General features: G+C 41.1%; 1 protein-coding gene across 1 annotated transcript in view; it reads left to right on the top strand.

Moving 5' to 3' along the window:
• Positions 1-19,899, top strand: part of LOC145396151 (cocaine esterase-like) — a 90,584-nt gene that overhangs the window by 53,357 nt on the left and 17,328 nt on the right. The window contains exons 7-9 of the mRNA XM_080269593.1: positions 11,973-12,273; positions 16,058-16,232; positions 18,528-18,670. Of these exons, the coding sequence (XP_080125719.1) occupies positions 11,973-12,273; positions 16,058-16,232; positions 18,528-18,670 (619 nt within the window). The remainder of the gene's footprint in view (positions 1-11,972; positions 12,274-16,057; positions 16,233-18,527; positions 18,671-19,899) is intronic.

Below are 19,899 nucleotides of genomic sequence, written 5' to 3' on the forward strand. Positions count from 1 at the left end.
GCCATAACGTTATCTGGAAACGTAATAATAAATCAATATATAAACAACGCCATACATGAAGTCATTGACTTGACATGCAGTTATCTTATATCGCCACAGTCATAAAATTGCACGATAGAAACACCATCAGGCATTAACATTTTCATCATGGTCATAAGATCACACAGTAGAAACACCTTCAAGCTGTTATAATGTCAAAAGGTCATACAGTCAAAATATCACCAGGAAGTTATTATCAACACTGTCGTAAGAACACACAGTACCTTCAACTATAGGCATTCATAACACTGTAGAAGCTATTTCAGGCAGAAATGAAAGACCAAATAAAAGCCAAAGGATTTGCGCATGAAAGCATATCACTCATCATTAGGGTTGCCATATCTGAACAGTCAAAATACAGGATGTCTCCTCCCCCCCACACACTTTGGGCCCATGACGTTATGAAACCTATATATATATATATATATATATATATATATATATATATATATATGGAGCCTCTGTGGTGCAGTGGTAAAGTGTGCGTTTTTGTACACAGAAGAACGAGGGTTCGAGTCCCGCCACGTACTGCATTGGCAGACACAAGGGGTGCTGTGGTTGAACCAGTGTCGCATTCTTAAAGTATGCTTGCGTGGGGCGATTACACTTGGTTCACAGACTACACACACATCCAAAGCCACTCCAACACTACAATTACATTTACAAGCACTTCTTACCCTACATACAATCTCTACGAGACAGCCTAAGCCACTTGGTAGAGATACATTGGCTGTATCGTCCCCACTTCGGTCGGGATAGACCGGTCCTGCAGTGGACACACAAACGGCTGAAATATATATATATATATATATATATATATATATATATATATATATATTTGTATACATACACCAGCACTGCTGTACTGTATCACAATCTGAAATCTTTTTACAATATAATGAAAAAATAGGCAAAGTACAGAATTGACCAGAATATGACTGAAAAATGCTAAAGCACCTTAGATGCAGGATAAGATCATAAGACTAACAAATGCTACAGTGTAAAAATGAAAACTAAGCCAATAATTGTGTGCAGTTACCATGTATTTTATGGCTATAACAGCACTATGGAAGGAATTTAAAAAATAACTCGTGGCTGAACAATAGGAAAAGGCAGGACATTCCAGCTGGCTGCCTTACTTTTTTAACCTCCTTCCAAAACAATTTCTTACTCTCCCTCCATTTCACACTCAGATTCCTCCCAAACTCTTCATCCACTTTCTTCTTCTCCTTCACCAATCTCTTCATCTCCCTTCTCCTGCTCACATATACCTCTCTCTTCTCTCTCTCATCTTCTCCCCTACCCCTACTCGCTAACCATTCACTATATGCCTTCTTTTGTTCAAAACAGCTCGTTTCACCTCATCATTCCACCATGCTGTCCCTTGCACACCCTTGCATCTCCTCCTCACTCCACAAACCACATCACACTCTGCGCCTATCTCTTCCACAAATATCTTACATACGTCTTCCGCCCCTTCCATCTGCTCTAGCTCATACCTTCCCAATCTTTCTTCCACTATGCTCTTATACTCTGCCACTTTCTCACTATCTTGCAAAATCTCCCCTCTTCTCACAGGAGCTGTTCCTCCCGTCTTCCCCTTTGTCTCCTCAACCATTTCCTTTGCACCTTTACCTTGGCCATCACTAGGTGATGGTCCAAGACTCCATTCCCCCACCCTTTCCACACTCTTGCATCCAACACTTGTCTTTTTATTCGCTCATCCACACACACACGCAGTCTATCATTGCCTTTCATTCAACAAGTTCACCATTCATCTTCCTCATTACTCTCCATGAATACCGGTGGATCATCATATGCCGAAAGTAGGTGTTGGCTATTGCCAACCCCCTACCAGCCCAGATGTCCACCAAAGCACTACAATTCCCATCTACTTCAGCTGGCACACCCCACTGACCAACCACTCCATCCACTCGTACATTGCCAACTTTCCCATTCATGTCTTCAATCAAAAGCTCTCTCTCGCTCCTCTCAGATTTGTCCATACATGCTTCTACTCTCGCCCAAAACTCATCTTTCACTCTTGCCACTCGGTCCTCTGTCCGAGCATACACACATACAATCAGCCACGCTTGTATACCTACTTTCATCCTTACCCATACAATCCTTGCACCCACTGTTCCATACTCTCTTATATTCTCCTTCCACTTCTTGCTTATCATCAGACATACTCCCTCTCTGGCCCTCTCATTCTCATTAACTCCCGCACATATACCTAAACCATATTCCCATTCTCTCACCCTTTCACCTTTCCATTTAGTTTCAGTCAATCCACATATATCCACTCTTGCATCCTCAAGCACCTGAACAATCTCTTTCTCTTTCACTTCATCATTCACTCCTCTCACATTCCATGTTCCCACCCTCAGAATGTCCTTTGTCCATTCCTTAGTCGTCAACGTATGGTCCATCCTGGTCCGAGGCGCTTTATTCGCTTGTTTCGTTAGTTCTTTTTATGGGGTGGGGCACTAACCCACCACCAACCCTTTTAGTCGCCTCGTACGACAAGCAGGGATACTGGGGGAGTATTCTTGAAACCCCCCTACCCCCAGGGGTGAAAACGGGAGAGTGACCAAGGTGTGAACCCGGTACACCTGTATATATATAGATAGATAGATAGATATAGATGTAGGTAGATAGACTGATAAATAGAGAGATAGACAGACAGATAGATAGATATAGATATAGGTAGGTAGACTGATAGAGAGATAGACAGTTAGACAGATAGATAGATATAGATGTAGATATGGTCCTAAGCAGCTGAGGCAGCGTTCCTGAGGCTTGCCGCTCACTCACATAACAATCTGATTTCACTGTCAGCAGTATGAATAATGGTATTGAATATCAGATTTATAATACTTTACAGCTATAATATATAGCTTTTTTATCAATTAATTAATGTACTGTTTATTGCTATATATTACTGTTTGCAGTTTTTCTTTACTGTGACAATACATGTATCACGCTGTATGATAGTTTGCTACCAAGGATGCACTCGTTTCATGTTAAACCCAAGCCTACTGCTCATTTCCTTTTTCCTGTGCTAAAGGAACATGCAGCCCCTGATTCTCATGTGAAGTTTAACCCGCTGACTCCCGTTGGCGTATATATACGTCCACACATTTTGTCACTGTGACTTCATGTATATAAATGCGAAGCATTTGCAAGGTCCCTAATTTACACAATCTTCAAATATCGTGCTTGATTTTTGATACGTATACACGAGACACCTTCCTCTACAAGATGCCAGGCAGGGTCAATGCCTTACCCCACATGGCCTCCCCCCCTGCAAGCCGCTGTCTCGGCAATTCACCTGTTATCAGTGACCTGGCCAGTTAAGACATGTCGTGCCGTGGTATGAAATTCAAGGCCAGAGTGATTCCCCAATCGATGAAAATGTGGTGGAGAAAGTTTACGTAGCATTAGAGGAAGAAAGAGTGAGAAATAATGATCAGGTATTGTTGCCAAAAAACGTCAGGTATGTTGATGTGTTTGGGGAGTGAAACAGTGCTTATATGGCCTATATTACTTTGTGAAAACCAATATACTCACATACTACATATAAATTCGTACCAAATAAATAAATGAATACCCTTTATGAGTGGTGTGGAACAGTTACCCTCCCATAGAACTCGTTTTCTTTGGAGCCAGCCTGATAGAAAACACAGTAAGGAAAGGGGTACTGCTACCTGTATAGTATTTTAAACCTCAGGTGAGCGATTTCTCTATGAATTTTCGATGTTTATCACCAAAAGCGGAGGTTTTAGCCCCAAATTTTTTTTTCCAAAATTCGTCGGGATTGGGGGGGGGGTCAGTGGTGAAAAATCGGTCAGGATGGGGCAGGTTAATGCTACTCAAGGCTGGTTTATGTGGTTTAAAACCCGGTTTTCCTTCCATAACGTCAAGGTGAGTGGTCAGGTTGCTAGTGCCAAAGTGAAGGTAGTTTTTTTTTTCTAATGAAAGGAAGAAGAAACTAAAGGCCAGGAGCATGTAAATTGTTCCCTTCAAGAAAAAACATAAACAAGAAAACAAAAAGAACTGTTCATTTCGAGATACCTGGACACACTCCGTGTGAAAGGCTGGAGATCATTGGCAAGAGGAAACATGGACAGTGGGAGACATTTCCAGAATTGACCTGTTGCTACATGAAGGACTGGGAGTAATTGTTGACTCCTGCATTAGGCAGTGGGATGGAAAAGGGATGAGAGTTTGTTGCTAGACTCCTGCCAAAGTGGTGGAAGGATGCAAGCAGACAGTTCAGAGGGGCAAAGACCATTGAAGTAACAGTGAGATAACGATGCAACAGTGCGCCAAAGAGACAGAGGTTGAAGAGAACCAGTGAGAAGAGATTTACTGAGACGAAAAGCCTTCGACTCCATGCTGTTGAGAAGAGCTATATGTGGGGAGCCTCCCCACACATGAGAGTTGTACTCTACGCAGTGGTGAATAAAACCCATCTATAAAATAAAAAAAAAAATATGCAGAGGTAAAGAAAGTATAGAGTCGGCTTAACACACAATCTCTTGAAAACAGATTTTACAAGAAAGGTAATATGTTCTTTCCAAGATAAATCCCAAGTGAATGAAACTCCTTCTATGTTTAAAGATGCTGCTGCATTGAGCTGGATAATATTAAAAACTAGAGGGTACCCCTGAGGAAGATTTTGTCGGGTTGATAGAGGTAAGAACTGAGTTTTTGATGCATTAAAAACAAAAGACATTAGCTTATAACTCTTACTTAAAATCTAAAACATCCGAATCACTCTCTCAAGTAAAAATTGCAAGGAAACATGCAAAAGCTGTAATAAATCTTGGTAAATCAAACTTTCTTCAAAATCAAGCATCAAAACTACTTAACAACCCTAATGACAATAGAGTATTCTGTTCATCTCTCAATTCTTTCAATAATAATTTTAAAAAGTCATCATCCATTCCCCCACTAAAATCTCCATATGGCCACATTACAAATGATCCACCTGGGAAAGCAGATATCTTTGCAAGTACATTTCCCAGAAATTCTACCATAGAGGGAGTCAGCTGGAATGTCCCAGTACTAGAACTTGACTCTCTCGACATTGTTCCACTTAAAATACGGACAAAATATGTAAAATCCATCCTAGGCTATTTACCTACCAACAAAGCTCCAGGCCCAGATGGAATTCCTCCAATTGTTTTGAAAAAGTGTTCCCCAGAACTTGCCTCTGTTCTAGCTAAATTATTCAGACTATGCAAACGTACTTCTTCATTCCCTAATTCATGGAAAGAAGCCAATATCCACCCAATTCCAAAGAAAGGAAGTTCCTCTGACTCCTCTGAGTACAGACCAATAGCTGTCACATCTTTTCGTGAAGTATTTGAAATTTTAATTAATAACCACATAGTTAAACATCTTGAATCCAATAGCTTAATTAGTGATAGACAATATGGTTTTCGACACAAAAGATCCACCATTGACATACTCAGTCTCCTGATTCATACCATCCATCAATCAATCGACCTCCATGGAAAAACTCATGCAATAGCCCTCGATATTTCTAAAGCTTTAGACACAGTATGGCACTGTTCCCTGCTGTCGAAACTCCCTTGCCATGGACTAACGTCTCTTGTTCCTTTGCTTTCTTCATATCTCTGCGACAAAAAAATAAGAATACAAGTATCTATCTATCTATCTATCTGTCTATTGCCAGACGCCTCAATCCCGTTTGGGGTAGCCACAAACAAATCGCCTCCAAGTCACCCTGTCCCCCGCCATTTCACTGCCCTGCTCCCAGCTCACACCCCCCTCTCTCATATACCTCTCCACCTCATTCCTCCATCTCATCCTCGGCCTCCCCCTCCCTCTTCCCCCCTCCACCTCACTCACATACACTCTCTTCGTCAGTCTTTCACCCTCCATCCTCTCCACATGGCCAAACCACCTCAGTGTGTTCCTCATAACTCTTCCTATCACATCCACATCAACACCACAACGCTTCTTTATACAAGTAGATGATATATATTCCAATTTCCAATCAGACAATGCCGGCGTGACACAGGGATCAGTTCTGGCACCAACCCTGTTCCTGGTTCGTATTAATGATCTCTTATCTGTCACCCACAATCCCATCCATTCATATGCAGATGACTCAACACTTGATAGTTCATTCACACTCGGACACCCATTTATAAAGTCTGATATCTCTACCTCTCAACTCAGTACAGCCGTCTTCATAAATAAAGACTTATCTGCGATCATTGAATGGAGACAATACAACCTTGTCTCATTTAATGCTAGTAAAACCAAATATATACAATTTACTAATAGACAGGTATTGCCAGATTCGTATATTACCTTCAGTTCTACTAATATTCCCATCTCCAAAAGTATTGACATTCTTGGTGTCTCACTAAACAATGCCCTCAGTTGGACCTCTCATGTCAGATCCCTTGCAAAAACGTCCTCAAAGAAACTTGGATTATTGTACAGAGTCCGTAACTTCTCCACTGACGAGCAGTTAGCTATAGTTTATAAGAGTCATAAGTGCTCTCAGCTTGAATATTGCTCACCCTTGTGGAATGGATGTGGAATGGTTGCGATATAAGAACTATACAAAGTTCAGAACAAAGCAGTTGCAATTATTAATAACCCTGATATTATAAATTTACTCCCTTCCCTACAAGTAAGAAGGAATGTTGCCTCCCTTGCATTATTTTACAGATGTTCTAATGGCAAATGCTTAGACGAAGTTGCGTCCATTGTGCCACCTCTCCATGCCTTTCCTCGTGCTACACGGGCATCTGATAGTGCTCATGACTGGGTTGTCACTCAGCCAAATTGCAGAACTTCTGCCTATCAGAATTCTTTCATTCTCCGAACTGCATCTCTCTGGAACTCGCTTCCTCAGAGTTGTTTCCCCCCAAACTTCAACCTGCAGCTGTTCAAATCTAACCGTTACAGATATTTTATGAACAGAGGACACAAGTAAGCTTGTGTATGGATTATTTTTATTATTCATTTGTTTTTCCTTCCTGTGTTCTGTTACTAAAAGAAAAAAGATTATTGTTACCCCAATCAGACATATAAGCAAAGTCAAACATTAATTGTGCCATAGCCTCATCCTTGTTTGCTGAAGTAACTGGGAAGATGGACGCTGTGGGAAGTGAATGGAAAGGTGAAGGGTGAAGTCATTAGCATATTAATGGTTAGAGATAGATGTACACCTTAGAAGGTCATTGATGAATAAAAGGAAGAAAGCTGATGATAGGACAGAGCCCAGAGGAAACCATTATTGATAGCTTTAGGAGAAGAACAGTGTCCATCTACAACAGCAGCTATAGAATGACTAGAAAGGAAGCTAGAGATGAAAGCACAAAGAGAAGGATAGAAACTGTAAGAGGGCAGTTAGGATATTAATGTTTTATTCCAGACTCGATCAAAAGCCTTTGAAGACTGAAACGGAATGGCAAAGCTTTCGCCAAAGTCCCGAAAGTAGGATGACCAGGAGTCTCAAAAGTGTGTGAGAAGATCGCCAGTGGAGCGTCCCTGGTGGAACCCTTACTGACAGTCGGAAAGAGGATTGTGATAGGAAAGACTTTTTTTTTTTTTTTTTTTTTAGAATAGACTCAGAAACCTTTGAAATACAGGATTTAAATGCAATTGGGCGATAGTAAGAGGGCTGGGAATGGTCGCCCTTCTTTGGGACATTCTGTAAAACAGCAAACTTACAGCAAGAAGGAATGGTGCAAGTTGATAGAAAAAGGCGAAAGAGTTTACCTAGGCAGTTTGTAGACACAGAAGCACAGTTCTTGAGGACAACAGGAGGAACCCCATCAGCCCCATATGCCTTAATAGTAATGAGGCCAGTGGTGGCAGAAAGCACATCATTTGAAAAAAAAATTGATGTTAGCCTTGATGAAGTCAGATGGAGGAAGTGATGGAGGAACAACATCAGAATCATCCAAGGTAGAATTAGAGAAAGTTTGAACAAAGAGTTCTACTTTATCAGTAGACAGCTACAAAGCCATCAGAGTGGAAAAGAGGACGGAAGGATGATGAGGTAAAGTTGTTAGAAAGTGTTTTTGGCAAGATGCCATTGGGAAGTTTTTTTTTTTGACAAGGTGCCAGAAGGAGCAGGAAGAATTCTAGTTGGAGAGTTCAGAGCACTTAGTACGAATGAAAATAATTTTAGCAGTGTGAAGAGCAGGCTTAGCAGAATTTGGGGCAGAAACATATAGGAGGTGAGATTCAGGAGTGGGTTGGCTTCGATACCTTTTGCTGGCCCTCTCCTTGTGATGGACAGCGTTTGAACATACGTGATTAAACCTTTTTATTTTTTTTTTCATTAATCAAAGGGTATCAGAAAGGAATGTATGCTTCCATGCCCGAGAGAATAACCTCCATATTGCGCAAGGTACACTCTCTGCCATTCCAGGTAATCATTCCAGGGAATATAAAAGACGTGCTGCCCGAGGGCCTCCCAATCAGCAGCACCAAAGTAACGGAACAGATGCTTCTTTGGAGGATCCACAGGTTACCGGAGCAATAGGACAAGTTAGAGTAATAAGGTTGTTATCAGAGGAGTCCAACGGAGACAAGAGATTAAACAGTGTAAACAGAAGGATTAGTTGTAAGGAAGAGGTCAAGTGTAATCAAGCTCTCTCCAAAATGGTCAGGGATACGGGCAAGATGCCGTACAAGGTGTTCTATGTCATTAAGGAGAGAAAAAATGTAGGCTTGTTCACCAAGTGGATAAATGAAAGGAGAGGAGAGCCAAAGATGGTGGTGAACACTGAAATCTCATAGAATGGAGATTTCAGAGAAAGGAGAAATGGACAGGATGTGTTCCATTTTAGAAGTAAGATAGTCAAAGAATTTTTCATAGTAGTATTAGGGGATAAGGAAACAGCACAAATATATTTAGTCAGAGAATGACAGGAAAGCTGAAGCCAGAGAGTAGAGAATTCAGGAGATTCAAGTCCCGGAACACAAGAGCAAGATATGTTGTTGTGTACATATACACATCATCCACCTTTGGCTTTTTTCAAATGAGTAAAGAGAAAGAATGAGGATACAGAGAAGAGTTTTGCTATCAGTTGCCTCAGATAGCTGAGTCTTAGTTAGAAAAAGAAGATGCGGTTTAGAGAAGGAGAGTTGGTGCTTAACAGAGAGAAAGTTAGAGGAAAGGGTGCAAATGCTGTAGAAATTAAGAAGTGAGTCAGAAAGTGGTTTCAAGCATCAGTCGTCACCGGGAGAGGGGCGGATGGTGGGGGCTTTGATGCCCCCCCCCCCTTGAGGTCTCCGAGGTATGGTTAGTGGATGCCTTGTTTTATTTCTTTAGGAAAAGTTTTGAATAAGAAATGAAGTGTGAAATGTTCATGTAGTTTGGTGTTGACAGTTAGAACTTGTACTGGAGAGCATGCTGGCTTACTCTCTGTGTTACTGAAACACTGAAAAAGTTCAGCTTGTCAGGGGCTAGTCCCGAGGGCTGATGAAGCGAGAGCTCCTGCTCCCCTCATCATCAGCTTTCAACCTACCTTGGGAGTACCACCCAGCTCAACTGTTCTATGGTTATTTAAATACTGAATTTTGAGTATGTTATATGCAGTAATCATGCATGATATTCATTTCAGCCTCTACCGTACTGATTCTTATCAACCTGATTACCTTCCCTGAGTTATTGTTGATGGATTTTTTCTTTTAAACATTGAGTTGATTTTCTGTTATTAGATCAAGTGGTTATGAGCTCCAACTCTGCATCACCCTTGTCTTTTTTTGTAATTTACGGCTTTTGAGTGGGTGTGAGTCGCCAACACCGTGGGAGGTTGATGGGCGTGAATCCGCCATTGTTGGGCTAGAAATGAGAACTGAATGACTAAATATGCTGTATTTGACAACTGTGGTGTGGCAGGGCTTGGCAACAGCTCTGGTGGTGTAGAGGGAGACTCAATATTCCCATGGAAACCACTGATGCTTCCTTGTGCTTGAAATTATGGCACCGTGACCCATCACCTCATATGAGATGATCAGCATGGCTGGGGGTGGCTGGCATATCTAAATTACTAAATATGCGGTATTTAGCAACTGCAGTGTGGCAGGGATTAGCAACAGCTCTGATGGTGTAGAGGGAGAAACAATGTTCCCATGGAAACCATTGACACTTCCTCGTGCTTGAAGTTAAGACGCGGAGACCCTTTGCCTCATATGAATCAATCAGCACAGCCAGAGATGGCCTGCTTATCACCTCATATGATGCAATGAGTGTGGCAGGGGTTAAAAGTGTTTTGACGTATGTGTGACTTCGTAATGATTACTATATATCTGGCATCTGATAGTCTGTATATATAAAAAAGCTGTGTTGTTTGTTCATTTGGTTGGTTGTTTGTCCTTCAGTCACACCAAAAATAAGGACCAGAGACCCCCAGACCCATATATATATTCTGAATCAGGGTGACCGAAAAATAGTTTTAAGGGGGTAAAAATTTGGATCTGGGTGATCTGAGGTCACCGGTAGAGTGGTTGATTTTTTGGCCCGGGCAACGCCAGGTACCCCTGCAACCCAATTTTCGGTAAGTAGACTCACATGACCTCCAGTTTGAACATAGGATTTGACGTCACTGGTCAGAGGTCATTCGAGGTCATCGGTAATACACACTTGAACGACTGGAGCCAGCAGCCCAGAGTTTGGAATGGAGACTCACATGAACTCCAGTTCGGACATAGGCTATGTGAGGTTGACCTCAGAGGTCATTTGAAGTCACTGGTCAGAGGTCACTGGTAATGGTAAACAAGTGCGCACAAATCCTGTGCTTTAGTCTGAGAAAGCTGAAATAGAAAGTTCCTGCACCTCATATAATCCCTCTTCAGAAGCATAGGAGATACAGGGTCTTTCTTCAGTAGAAAGAAAGCTTGAACTAGAATAAATAGTATTAGGGTGTTTGCCTTTTTGTCCCGAGCAACGCCGGGTACCCCTGTCAGTATTGTATATGCAGTTTCGACTTACGACCAAATCGACTTACGACTGACTTCTCGGAACGTAATCCCATCGTAAGTAGAGGACTATATCATCAATGCATCCTGCACCTTGGTTACACTACATCACGTTCCCCTTTCTGATTTAGTTTCTTGGTTGGGAATAAAACAACAAAAATAGTAGGGTCTGTTATTAGGACCTCTTTCATTGCTTAGGTGTGTTATCCTTTAGGTGGCCTATTTTGCTGTTGCAGAGTTCAGAGCTATAGCAGATTTTGTCTGAGCTTTTTCATCCACGAATATAGGTTAGCCCAAAAGTTCATTTATTCATCTACTCATTTCAATCTGCAGTCTCATATACCTAAGCTGATAATATGTTTATTTATAAATAAATGATGCTGTCTGTGATACACTTGCTAGGAACATGAGAGACGTAAATTTGAAGTACTCCCAGTGGAGTAGAAAGCAGTCTCATTTCCATAACTGTACACTTTCACATCTGCAAATCTCCCTGGCATAGGTATCCATACCTCGTCAGCCTTGACCTTAGATGTAGACTCCTAGACCATCCCCCCCCAACCTGTCAGTGTAGGCACCCACACATCTCCATATTTTTTTTTTATATGACCAACCATAGGTATAGCTGTCATTCTCTGAGGCCCAACACTCCTCATAAATGGTACATATATTACTACCACAGTGCTAATGTCGACCGTCTATACTGGCTGCATGTTTTGGTTGTCTCGTCCACGTCAGGCGTAATGGTATTAGAGAGTCTTTATGTGGCAGGTCAGTGGGTGTTGTGCTACATCAGCAAGATCTATTTGAAATAAATTCAAGTCATCATGTTCCATATCGCAGTGTAGGATCATACTCGCTTCCTTCCATACAGCAGACAACTTCTCTAACCACATGACCACCTTCCTACATCTCTAATTATACACAAGTCTGTATCTCTGTCACAGATGTTCCCCCCAGTGTGGGATCACAGTACCGGGCACACCAACTGGCCCTGTGGAATTGGTTGGTTCCTGAGTTAGAAGCAGCTGGCCAGCCCTCTCATCCAAACCCAAACTCCTGGGAAGTGAGCAGTGATCCAGATCTGTTCTATGGCGTGGTGAAGCCACCAGACCCCTGGGACTTCCTGCCACCCAACACCACCACCACTGCTGCCGCCACCACCACGCTTAGTGTGGCCATGCCATCAACACACTCAGCCATACCACACAGCACCACCACATTCCCACTCGCCCCTACAGTTTTAAGGTAAGCTACTTGCATACTCCTCCATCACCAGATGGATCACCATCACATTTATCAATACAGAATTCTTAAACTAATATTAACCTTGAGAACATTTATCCTCACCTTATTATCTTGACGTTCCAAGTCTTTTACACATTTTTTTTTTATGTGTCCGACTCTGGGAAAGGCTTCAGGGCCTATTCCCAAGTCCCAGTAGTCCTCCTTGGGGCCCAATAGTCCTCCTACATCTCCACATGTCACCACTTCGGCACTAACTCCCACCATCCATATTGAATACATGGTAGGGCTGTCTCACACAGGACTGGTGTACTGGAATTAGTGGGAGTACTTTTATGACATGTCAGAGGGTCATCTAGTAGACCAGAAAAGTCTGTTTTTTTTTGTTTTTTTTTAATGAAATTCAGCAGATGAGAGGTGGGGTAGGTGGCTGACTGAGAATTTTCAACAGAATAAGAAAATGTTTTGGAATGAGGTTAAAAGGGTGCGAAAGGGAGAGTCTGGGAAGGAAGAGTGAGTAAAAGCAGAGGATGGAAGGATGTTAATGAAGATGGATGCAGTAAGGAAGAGATGGGCAGAGTATTTTGAAAGATTGTTAAATGTAGAGGAGGAAAGGGTGGCTGAGATTGTGGTGGATGGAAGGGTGCAAGGAATAAATGTGTTGGGAGAGTTGAATGATTCTTTGATCACGAAGGAGGAAGTGGAGAAGGCAGTAAAGGAGATGAAAACAGGGAAAGCTGCAGGTATGGATGGGTGTGCTGTGGAATGCCTGAAGGGTGGTGGAGTGACTCTTGTTGACTGGTTAGTAAAATTGTTGAATTTGTATTTTGTGAAAGGTATGGTGCCAATTGACTGGGCAAGTGCTTGTGTGGTCCCGTTGTATAAAGGCAAGGGTGATAAGTATGAATGTACTAGCTTTAGGGGTATAAGTCTGTTGAGTGTTGTAGGTAAGGTATATGGTAGAGTGTTAATTATGAGAGTTAGAGAGGGTACAGAGGGAGTGATTGGTGATGAGCAGTGTGGCTTTAGGAGAGGGAGAGGATGCGTGGATCAGGTGTTTGCTGTGAGACAAATGTGTGAAAAGTATTTAGCGAAAGCCAATGATGTGTTTTGGGCACTCGTGGATTTAGAGAAAGCGTATGATAGAATTGATAGGGAGGCTTTGTGGACTGTTTTAAGATTGTATGGACTTGATGATAGGTTACTAAAAGGGGTGAAGAGTTTTCATGTAAATAGTAGAGCGTGTGTATGAGTGGGAAATGCTGTGAGTGATTGGTTTCCTGTGAGAGTGGGGCTGCGACAGGGATGTGTGATGTCGCCTTGGTTGTTTAACATTTATATGGATGGTGTTGTAAGGGAGGTGAATGCAAGAGTTTTAGGTGGAGGTCTGAGTCTGGTGAGTGTTGACGGTGGAGAGTGAAATCTGAAGCAGCTGCTGTTTGCAGATGATACTGCACTGGTGGCTGATTCAGAGGAGAGATTGAGACAGTTGGTAGAGGAGTTTGGAAGGGTGTGTGAAAGGAGGAAATTGAAAGTAAATGAGAACAGGAGTAAAGTGATGAAGTGTAAGAGGTTGGTAGATGGCAGGGAGATGCATATAGTTTTGAATGGTGAGTTGCTTGAGGAGGTAGAGTGTTTTAAATATTTAGGGTCACATGTTGCTGTGGATGGAAGAATAGATGCAGAAGTGAAGTTTAGAATGAATGAAGTAGGAAAGGTGCTGGGAGGAATGAAAAAGGTGTTTAGATGTCGTTCGCTTAGAATGGAAGTAAAGAGAAGGCTGTATGAGGGTGTTGTGGTACCGACTGCGTTATATGGGGCTGAAACATGGAATATGGGTGTAGCAGAGAGGAAAAGTTTGAATGTAATGGAGATGAGGTGTCTGAGGAGTATATGTGGAGTGACACGTATGGATTGAGTGCGAAATGATGAAGTGGGAAGAACTGGAGTTGTTCGGGAGATGGCTGATAGGGTTAGCAGAGGGTGTTGCGATGGTTTGGGCATATGGAGAGAATGGATAATGAGTGATTGGTGAAAAAAATAACTAGATCTGATGTGAGAGGTGTAAGACTGAGAGGGAGACCACGAATAGGATGGATGGATAATGTGAAGATAGCGCTGGATGTGAGGGATGTCTGTTGAGCAAGGAAGAGTGGCTGTGCATGACAGAAATAAATGGAGAGAAGTTGTGAATGAATAAATGATGACGCAGCTCTGAGGGGATATTCTCTTGCATTTGGTCTGATCAGCTTGTCAGGTCAGGTGCAGGTAAGGGGATGGGTCTATTATGATGTGGCAGGGGTAAACCAGCTCTGCTGTCGGGCCCTGCTGCGGATGTCACTGATTGCACTGCTCAGTTGACCCTTGTGCGGTGTGGTGCAGTGAGGATCTGTCCCTTCTCCCCTTTGGGGCTAAGATGCGAATGAATGTGTTTGAATGGATGAGTAAATGGGGATTGTGTCGTCCTGTCCCGGCTACCTCCCTTTCCTTGGGGGAAGCAGCCTAGTTATATACTGTAGATAGATAGATAGATGAAATTCAAATCCTTAAATTGTTCCCTGCCGCAGCCGAGATTCGAACCTGGGTCTGCTGGGATTACAGGCCACCTCTCTACCGATTCTGCCGATATTTTCATTCATTTAAAAATAGTGGACGCCGAATTATGTGTGTTTTTAATACAATGTTAATAAATTTTGATATAAGTATCGAACATTAACATACTTTTCTGTACTTTAGACATACTTAGCAAATTCCTTGGACGTATGAATTAACGGTTTAGGCCTGGAACAAGAATATTTTTGTTAAAATCCTATAATGATGATGGAATAACATAGAAAAGACGTTATCACCATGTTTATTTTAATTCTTACTGAGGCAGCAGTTCAGTCTTTGGTAATGTGAAAAGGTTGTATGACGACTGTTAAGCCGATTTATTCCCATACGGCAAGAGGCAGTTAGATGCTGTGACATAATGTGATAAGGACCCCGAGGAGGAGATTAACACCTTCACTGCATTATCATTTTTTTTACTATATACTTCCTACCTCTAGAATAGTTTATTCCACTTAGGAAAGATCTATCGTAGTGAAGGAGTTAATGATGGATTCACATGACCAGTTCATTTCAAAAGGTCTCTTTTGAACTGAGGAAAAAAAAAAAAATAGGTAAAGGGACAACCACTGAAAGCAATGCAAGGTCGTGGAAGTAACGAATCGTTGCAAGTGGGTCGTGGGTTAAAAAGGCTTGAGAAACCTCATTCAGAACACTATCACCTCTCAATTCACATTCATCTTGGCATGAACAGCACTGTACACCTTCCACTTGTCTCTCAGAACGGCTTACCTCGGATCCTCAAGTTTAGTTTCCTGCAAAGTCCAGAACTTAATACCTAAAACGTTCCAGTTACCTCGGTATCATTGTGAATTTAATCTGACTTCATTTCATCACTTTGAACCTTTAAATACAACCTGCTCATTCTCTAGGCTGCAAACAAAACACTGTAATATCAAACAGTTATTGGTTTATTCTCTCATCACAGAACACTTACATTTCTTCAGTACACTGTCATTTTATTCCTATTACTAAACAGACTGAAAAGCTATGGACACGTCGTTCATCTCGAGTGGAACATCCCATTATCTCATATCACTCCCACTTTTTGCATCAGAACATATGCCTACTTATTTGACAGAAACCTTACCTCACACTCCAGACCCTCCTTGACCATCTGTCATTATCAACAGAGACCTCTAACCCCAACCTCCCGCCTTGTCCTTTCCCCTTACAGCAAGTGGCCGACACAGGAGGCGGTGGACAGCGGTGAGTATGTGAAGTACTCCACCACCCTCCTGATCACCGGTGGCCTGGGAGTATCACTACTACTGCTTAACGCACTCATCTTTATCATGCTTTTCTGCCGCCGAATCACTCACCCTCCATGCCAGGGCCACCATCATCACGACGCCAAGGTGAGGGGTAACTTTTTTTTTTTCAAAGTGCCCAAGTCTGGGCCTTGACTTGATGATGCAGTTCTTGATGCCCAGCAGTCATCCAACGTGCCTCACACGTTACTTTAGTGCTATTACCCACCGTCTGTAATCAATATATGATTTGGCTGTCTCACTGAGGATTGGAGTGATTATATTAGAGAGGTGTTTTGATAGGTGTTTTGATGGATCATGTGCAAAATTAATAAAGCTTGTATTAACCCTTAAACTGTAACATTAGGATGTTACGCCCGTACCTTGGTCAAGAAATCAGATCGCAAAAATATTGATTTTATTTTTTCTTTCTTCTTTTTTTCGTCAGTCATAACGCCAAATCGAAAGGGCGTTGACAAGCGTTTTTCACAGCAAAATGCTTCGTATTAAATGGGGGTGTTTCCTATAGCTTTAGAGCAACATTTGATATATAGTTAAAACATTCTCTAGTAATTGGACGTCTCAGATAACATTAACATCCACGGATTGGTTCAATCCAGTTCCATGTAAACGTCTTCGGTATATTGCATCAGTAATCCCTGTGGCGATTATCATATAGTTAAAAGTCGTTTTGTGTTATACCTAATGTGTATTTGGTAACTACCTTCCATAGAATATCATAGAGATTTTGTTCCTAAAATATTTTTTATGAGCAAGGGAAGAGAGAGAGAGAAAAAAAAAACAAATGAGAGCATCTGGGATGGGAGGAGATTCAGAATTCTTTATGCATTACTGAATTCCATGTTGTACTTACAGAACGTTTATGGCTGGTGGAATGTAATAATGGGTATAGAACTCTGAATCTCCTCCCATCCCAAATGCTTTTTTCTTTCTATGTTTCTATTTTTTCATTCTTCCAAATTACAATTATTTTAGAATAAAATGATTGTCTTTATCAAGATAATACATCAATACGAATGGGACGGTGAGTAGGGAGAGTGCTGAAGAAGCTCCAAATTCCTCCACATAATTTATTTCAAGTACAGTTATCTATTCCTTCCACTAATAATTCAGTTCTTAGCTCGACTCAAGTGATGTATCACCTGAAGTGATGTTAGTAACCATTCTCGGATAAATGAAACTTAAATCAAGCTGTTCCCTGCTCCAGCATCTGAACAAGTTCTGCATTCATTTTCAGAGAGTAGACTACTTCTCTAACGACAAGTGAAGGGAATATAAACAAGAAATAGCAACAACATTTAACATTCATGTAGGTGAAAAGCTGACCAAATATGCCTACTCGTGTAGGGTATCAAATGGTTCTGCATACAGAGTGCAACACTATTATTTCAAAGTTTTATTAGCACTCAGACACCTAGTGCTCACTCTAAAAAAAAAAAGTGTCATCTGACGGAATAAAGTATCCATGCTGTCCTAGGCATGACTCGTTAATGATTTGTTTACTTTCTCATTTAGATGGTGTATTTTCTGTTGTATTCTTGCTGTGCCTAAAGGATTTTACTCAGCTTAGAAGAGTGTTCTGTCTTCAGTTACAGATTTCGTCTTTCCATCTATTATAAATTCCTAACATTTTCACCCTTATTTCATACTGCATTCAGATATCTTAGATTTATGCCGCGTTTTCCATATCTGGCTTCATAACATCTGGCAAATCCTCTCATCCATAAGTCTGGCATCCAGTGTCTGTAGCTTAGATTTCTTTTCCCTTTTGTATCCATATTTATTTTTTCATGCTGTGAACTGATAGCCATAATGCTTTTTTCCTTCCTCCGCCTTTCTTTGACCCCGCCTACGAGTATATGTGTCCAAATCCCCCTCCCCCTCTTTGCCTTTTCATATCTGCTGCTGTTTAACCTACTTTTCCCGTCTTCAGCCTCACTTCATAATAGATATAATTTTCCACATCACTATATTAAGCCGATTTTTTCCACTATCAACTTAATGCTTTCACTTTGTCTTTTTTTTTTTTCGACTCCCGTGACACACAACGATCAATCTACAGGTGGTCTAGGTAGTCCGGACTTCTTTTTCATTCTGACACATTTACATACTTGTGCGCCATGAAATTCTTCTTCATTTTAAATTCCAGATTATCGATGAGACTTTGGAATAATGGGTTTGAAATAGACCAGTGCATAAATTTACTTTTTTCACAGGGCAGAGTGACATAGAGGTGGTTCGTCTGTGCCCACCCGAGATTGTTTTTGGTTATAGACAAGAGATTTTCATCTGTGGGTAAAACGTTTTGGAATCTCTCGTATAGACAATGCTGTTTCTGTCTCATCCCAACTATTCCCCTCTGCCCTATCCACACAGCAAGAGGGGTGTCAAGGAGTACAGGTGAGCCTGGGTGGACCGGGTGGACTGGATGGTGGCAGCTTCGGTGGACCCCCGGACTGTGTTAAGGCATCCTGTGAGACGCTGCATCTTACTCACGACCACCTCCACCATCTAACCAGGTTAGTAATATAAAGTATGTTAGCAAGCTACTGAATTCTCACAAATGAAAATAACATAATCGTGAAAATATATATATATATATATATATGCCTTCAAACTTCTCAATCTCATTTCTCCATCTATCTGTCTGTCCTTTTTCCGCGACGCTTACGATCTCTTGGAGTCCAGTCAGTCAGCTTCTTGTGCCATCGGTTATCCGTTTTTCTTGCTACGTGACTCACCCACCTCCATTTCTGTTCTCTCATAACTTCTATATTGTCTTTGACTCTAGCTATTCACTCACCCAAGTTGATCTTTTCCTCTTTCTTAAAGAATTATCAAACACTGTCCTTTCCACTGCTCTTTGAAAATGGAGTAGTTGATTTTCCATCAGTTTTGTCAGTTTCCAGGTCTCACGACCGTACGTCATAGCTGGGATTATACTTTCATTATATACTATTCGTTCATGAATATTGGCAAGGTGCTTTTCATGATGTCTCTATATTTACCAAAAGCTTTCCATTCAGTTGTTATGCATCTTTTTATTTCGCTATCATGGTCTTTCATTAGTCTTAGTACTTACCCAAAGTAATTGTCTCCTTGTCTTAGTCAAGAATTTCTTCGCTTTTTCTAATGACGCTGTTTGATGTATTTGGATTGAACATTAATTTAACTCCAATTCACCTTTTTCCCAACTTTGAGACTTACTGTATTAAGTCATTAAACATTTCTTGCAGTGTCTGCTGTTTCTGTGAATGATTTACTAACTAGGTTTTAAAAAATATATGGAAAGGTCTTTTTAAAATTTACAAGATGCTTGAAATATATGAATATAAGTTTATAAAGCAAATTTCAGCCAAATTCTTTTGATGCATTACATGATACACCTACTTAGGCACTTGGTAGAACTTAAATAATGGCGATAACTGTTACGCGCCGAGTACCACTGATTCAGTTACTTTCTTGATTTGTGTTTAGATTTGGGATGTTGCGTAAGATCCATTTCTTACAGGCTGTACGAAGTAGTGTATGTAATACTTTTTTTTTTTTTTTTTTAATCCAAACCAATCACACACCCTCAAAACGTATAATACAAGTAATTCATACATTTGGCTTTGCACTCATCAGAAATATTTTGTCTTGTGATCCAAGTACTAGATATAACAAGCAGAACCATAAAAAATATTAGTTCCCTATTACCTAGAATTTAAGAAATATAAATAAATATATTTTTGTGGTATCAGTCTTG

The sequence above is a fragment of the Coenobita brevimanus genome, chromosome 35 (assembly GCF_032717465.1).
Source record: "Coenobita brevimanus isolate Jiangsu-jjx chromosome 35, ASM3271746v2, whole genome shotgun sequence".
NCBI lineage: Eukaryota > Metazoa > Arthropoda > Malacostraca > Decapoda > Coenobitidae > Coenobita > Coenobita brevimanus.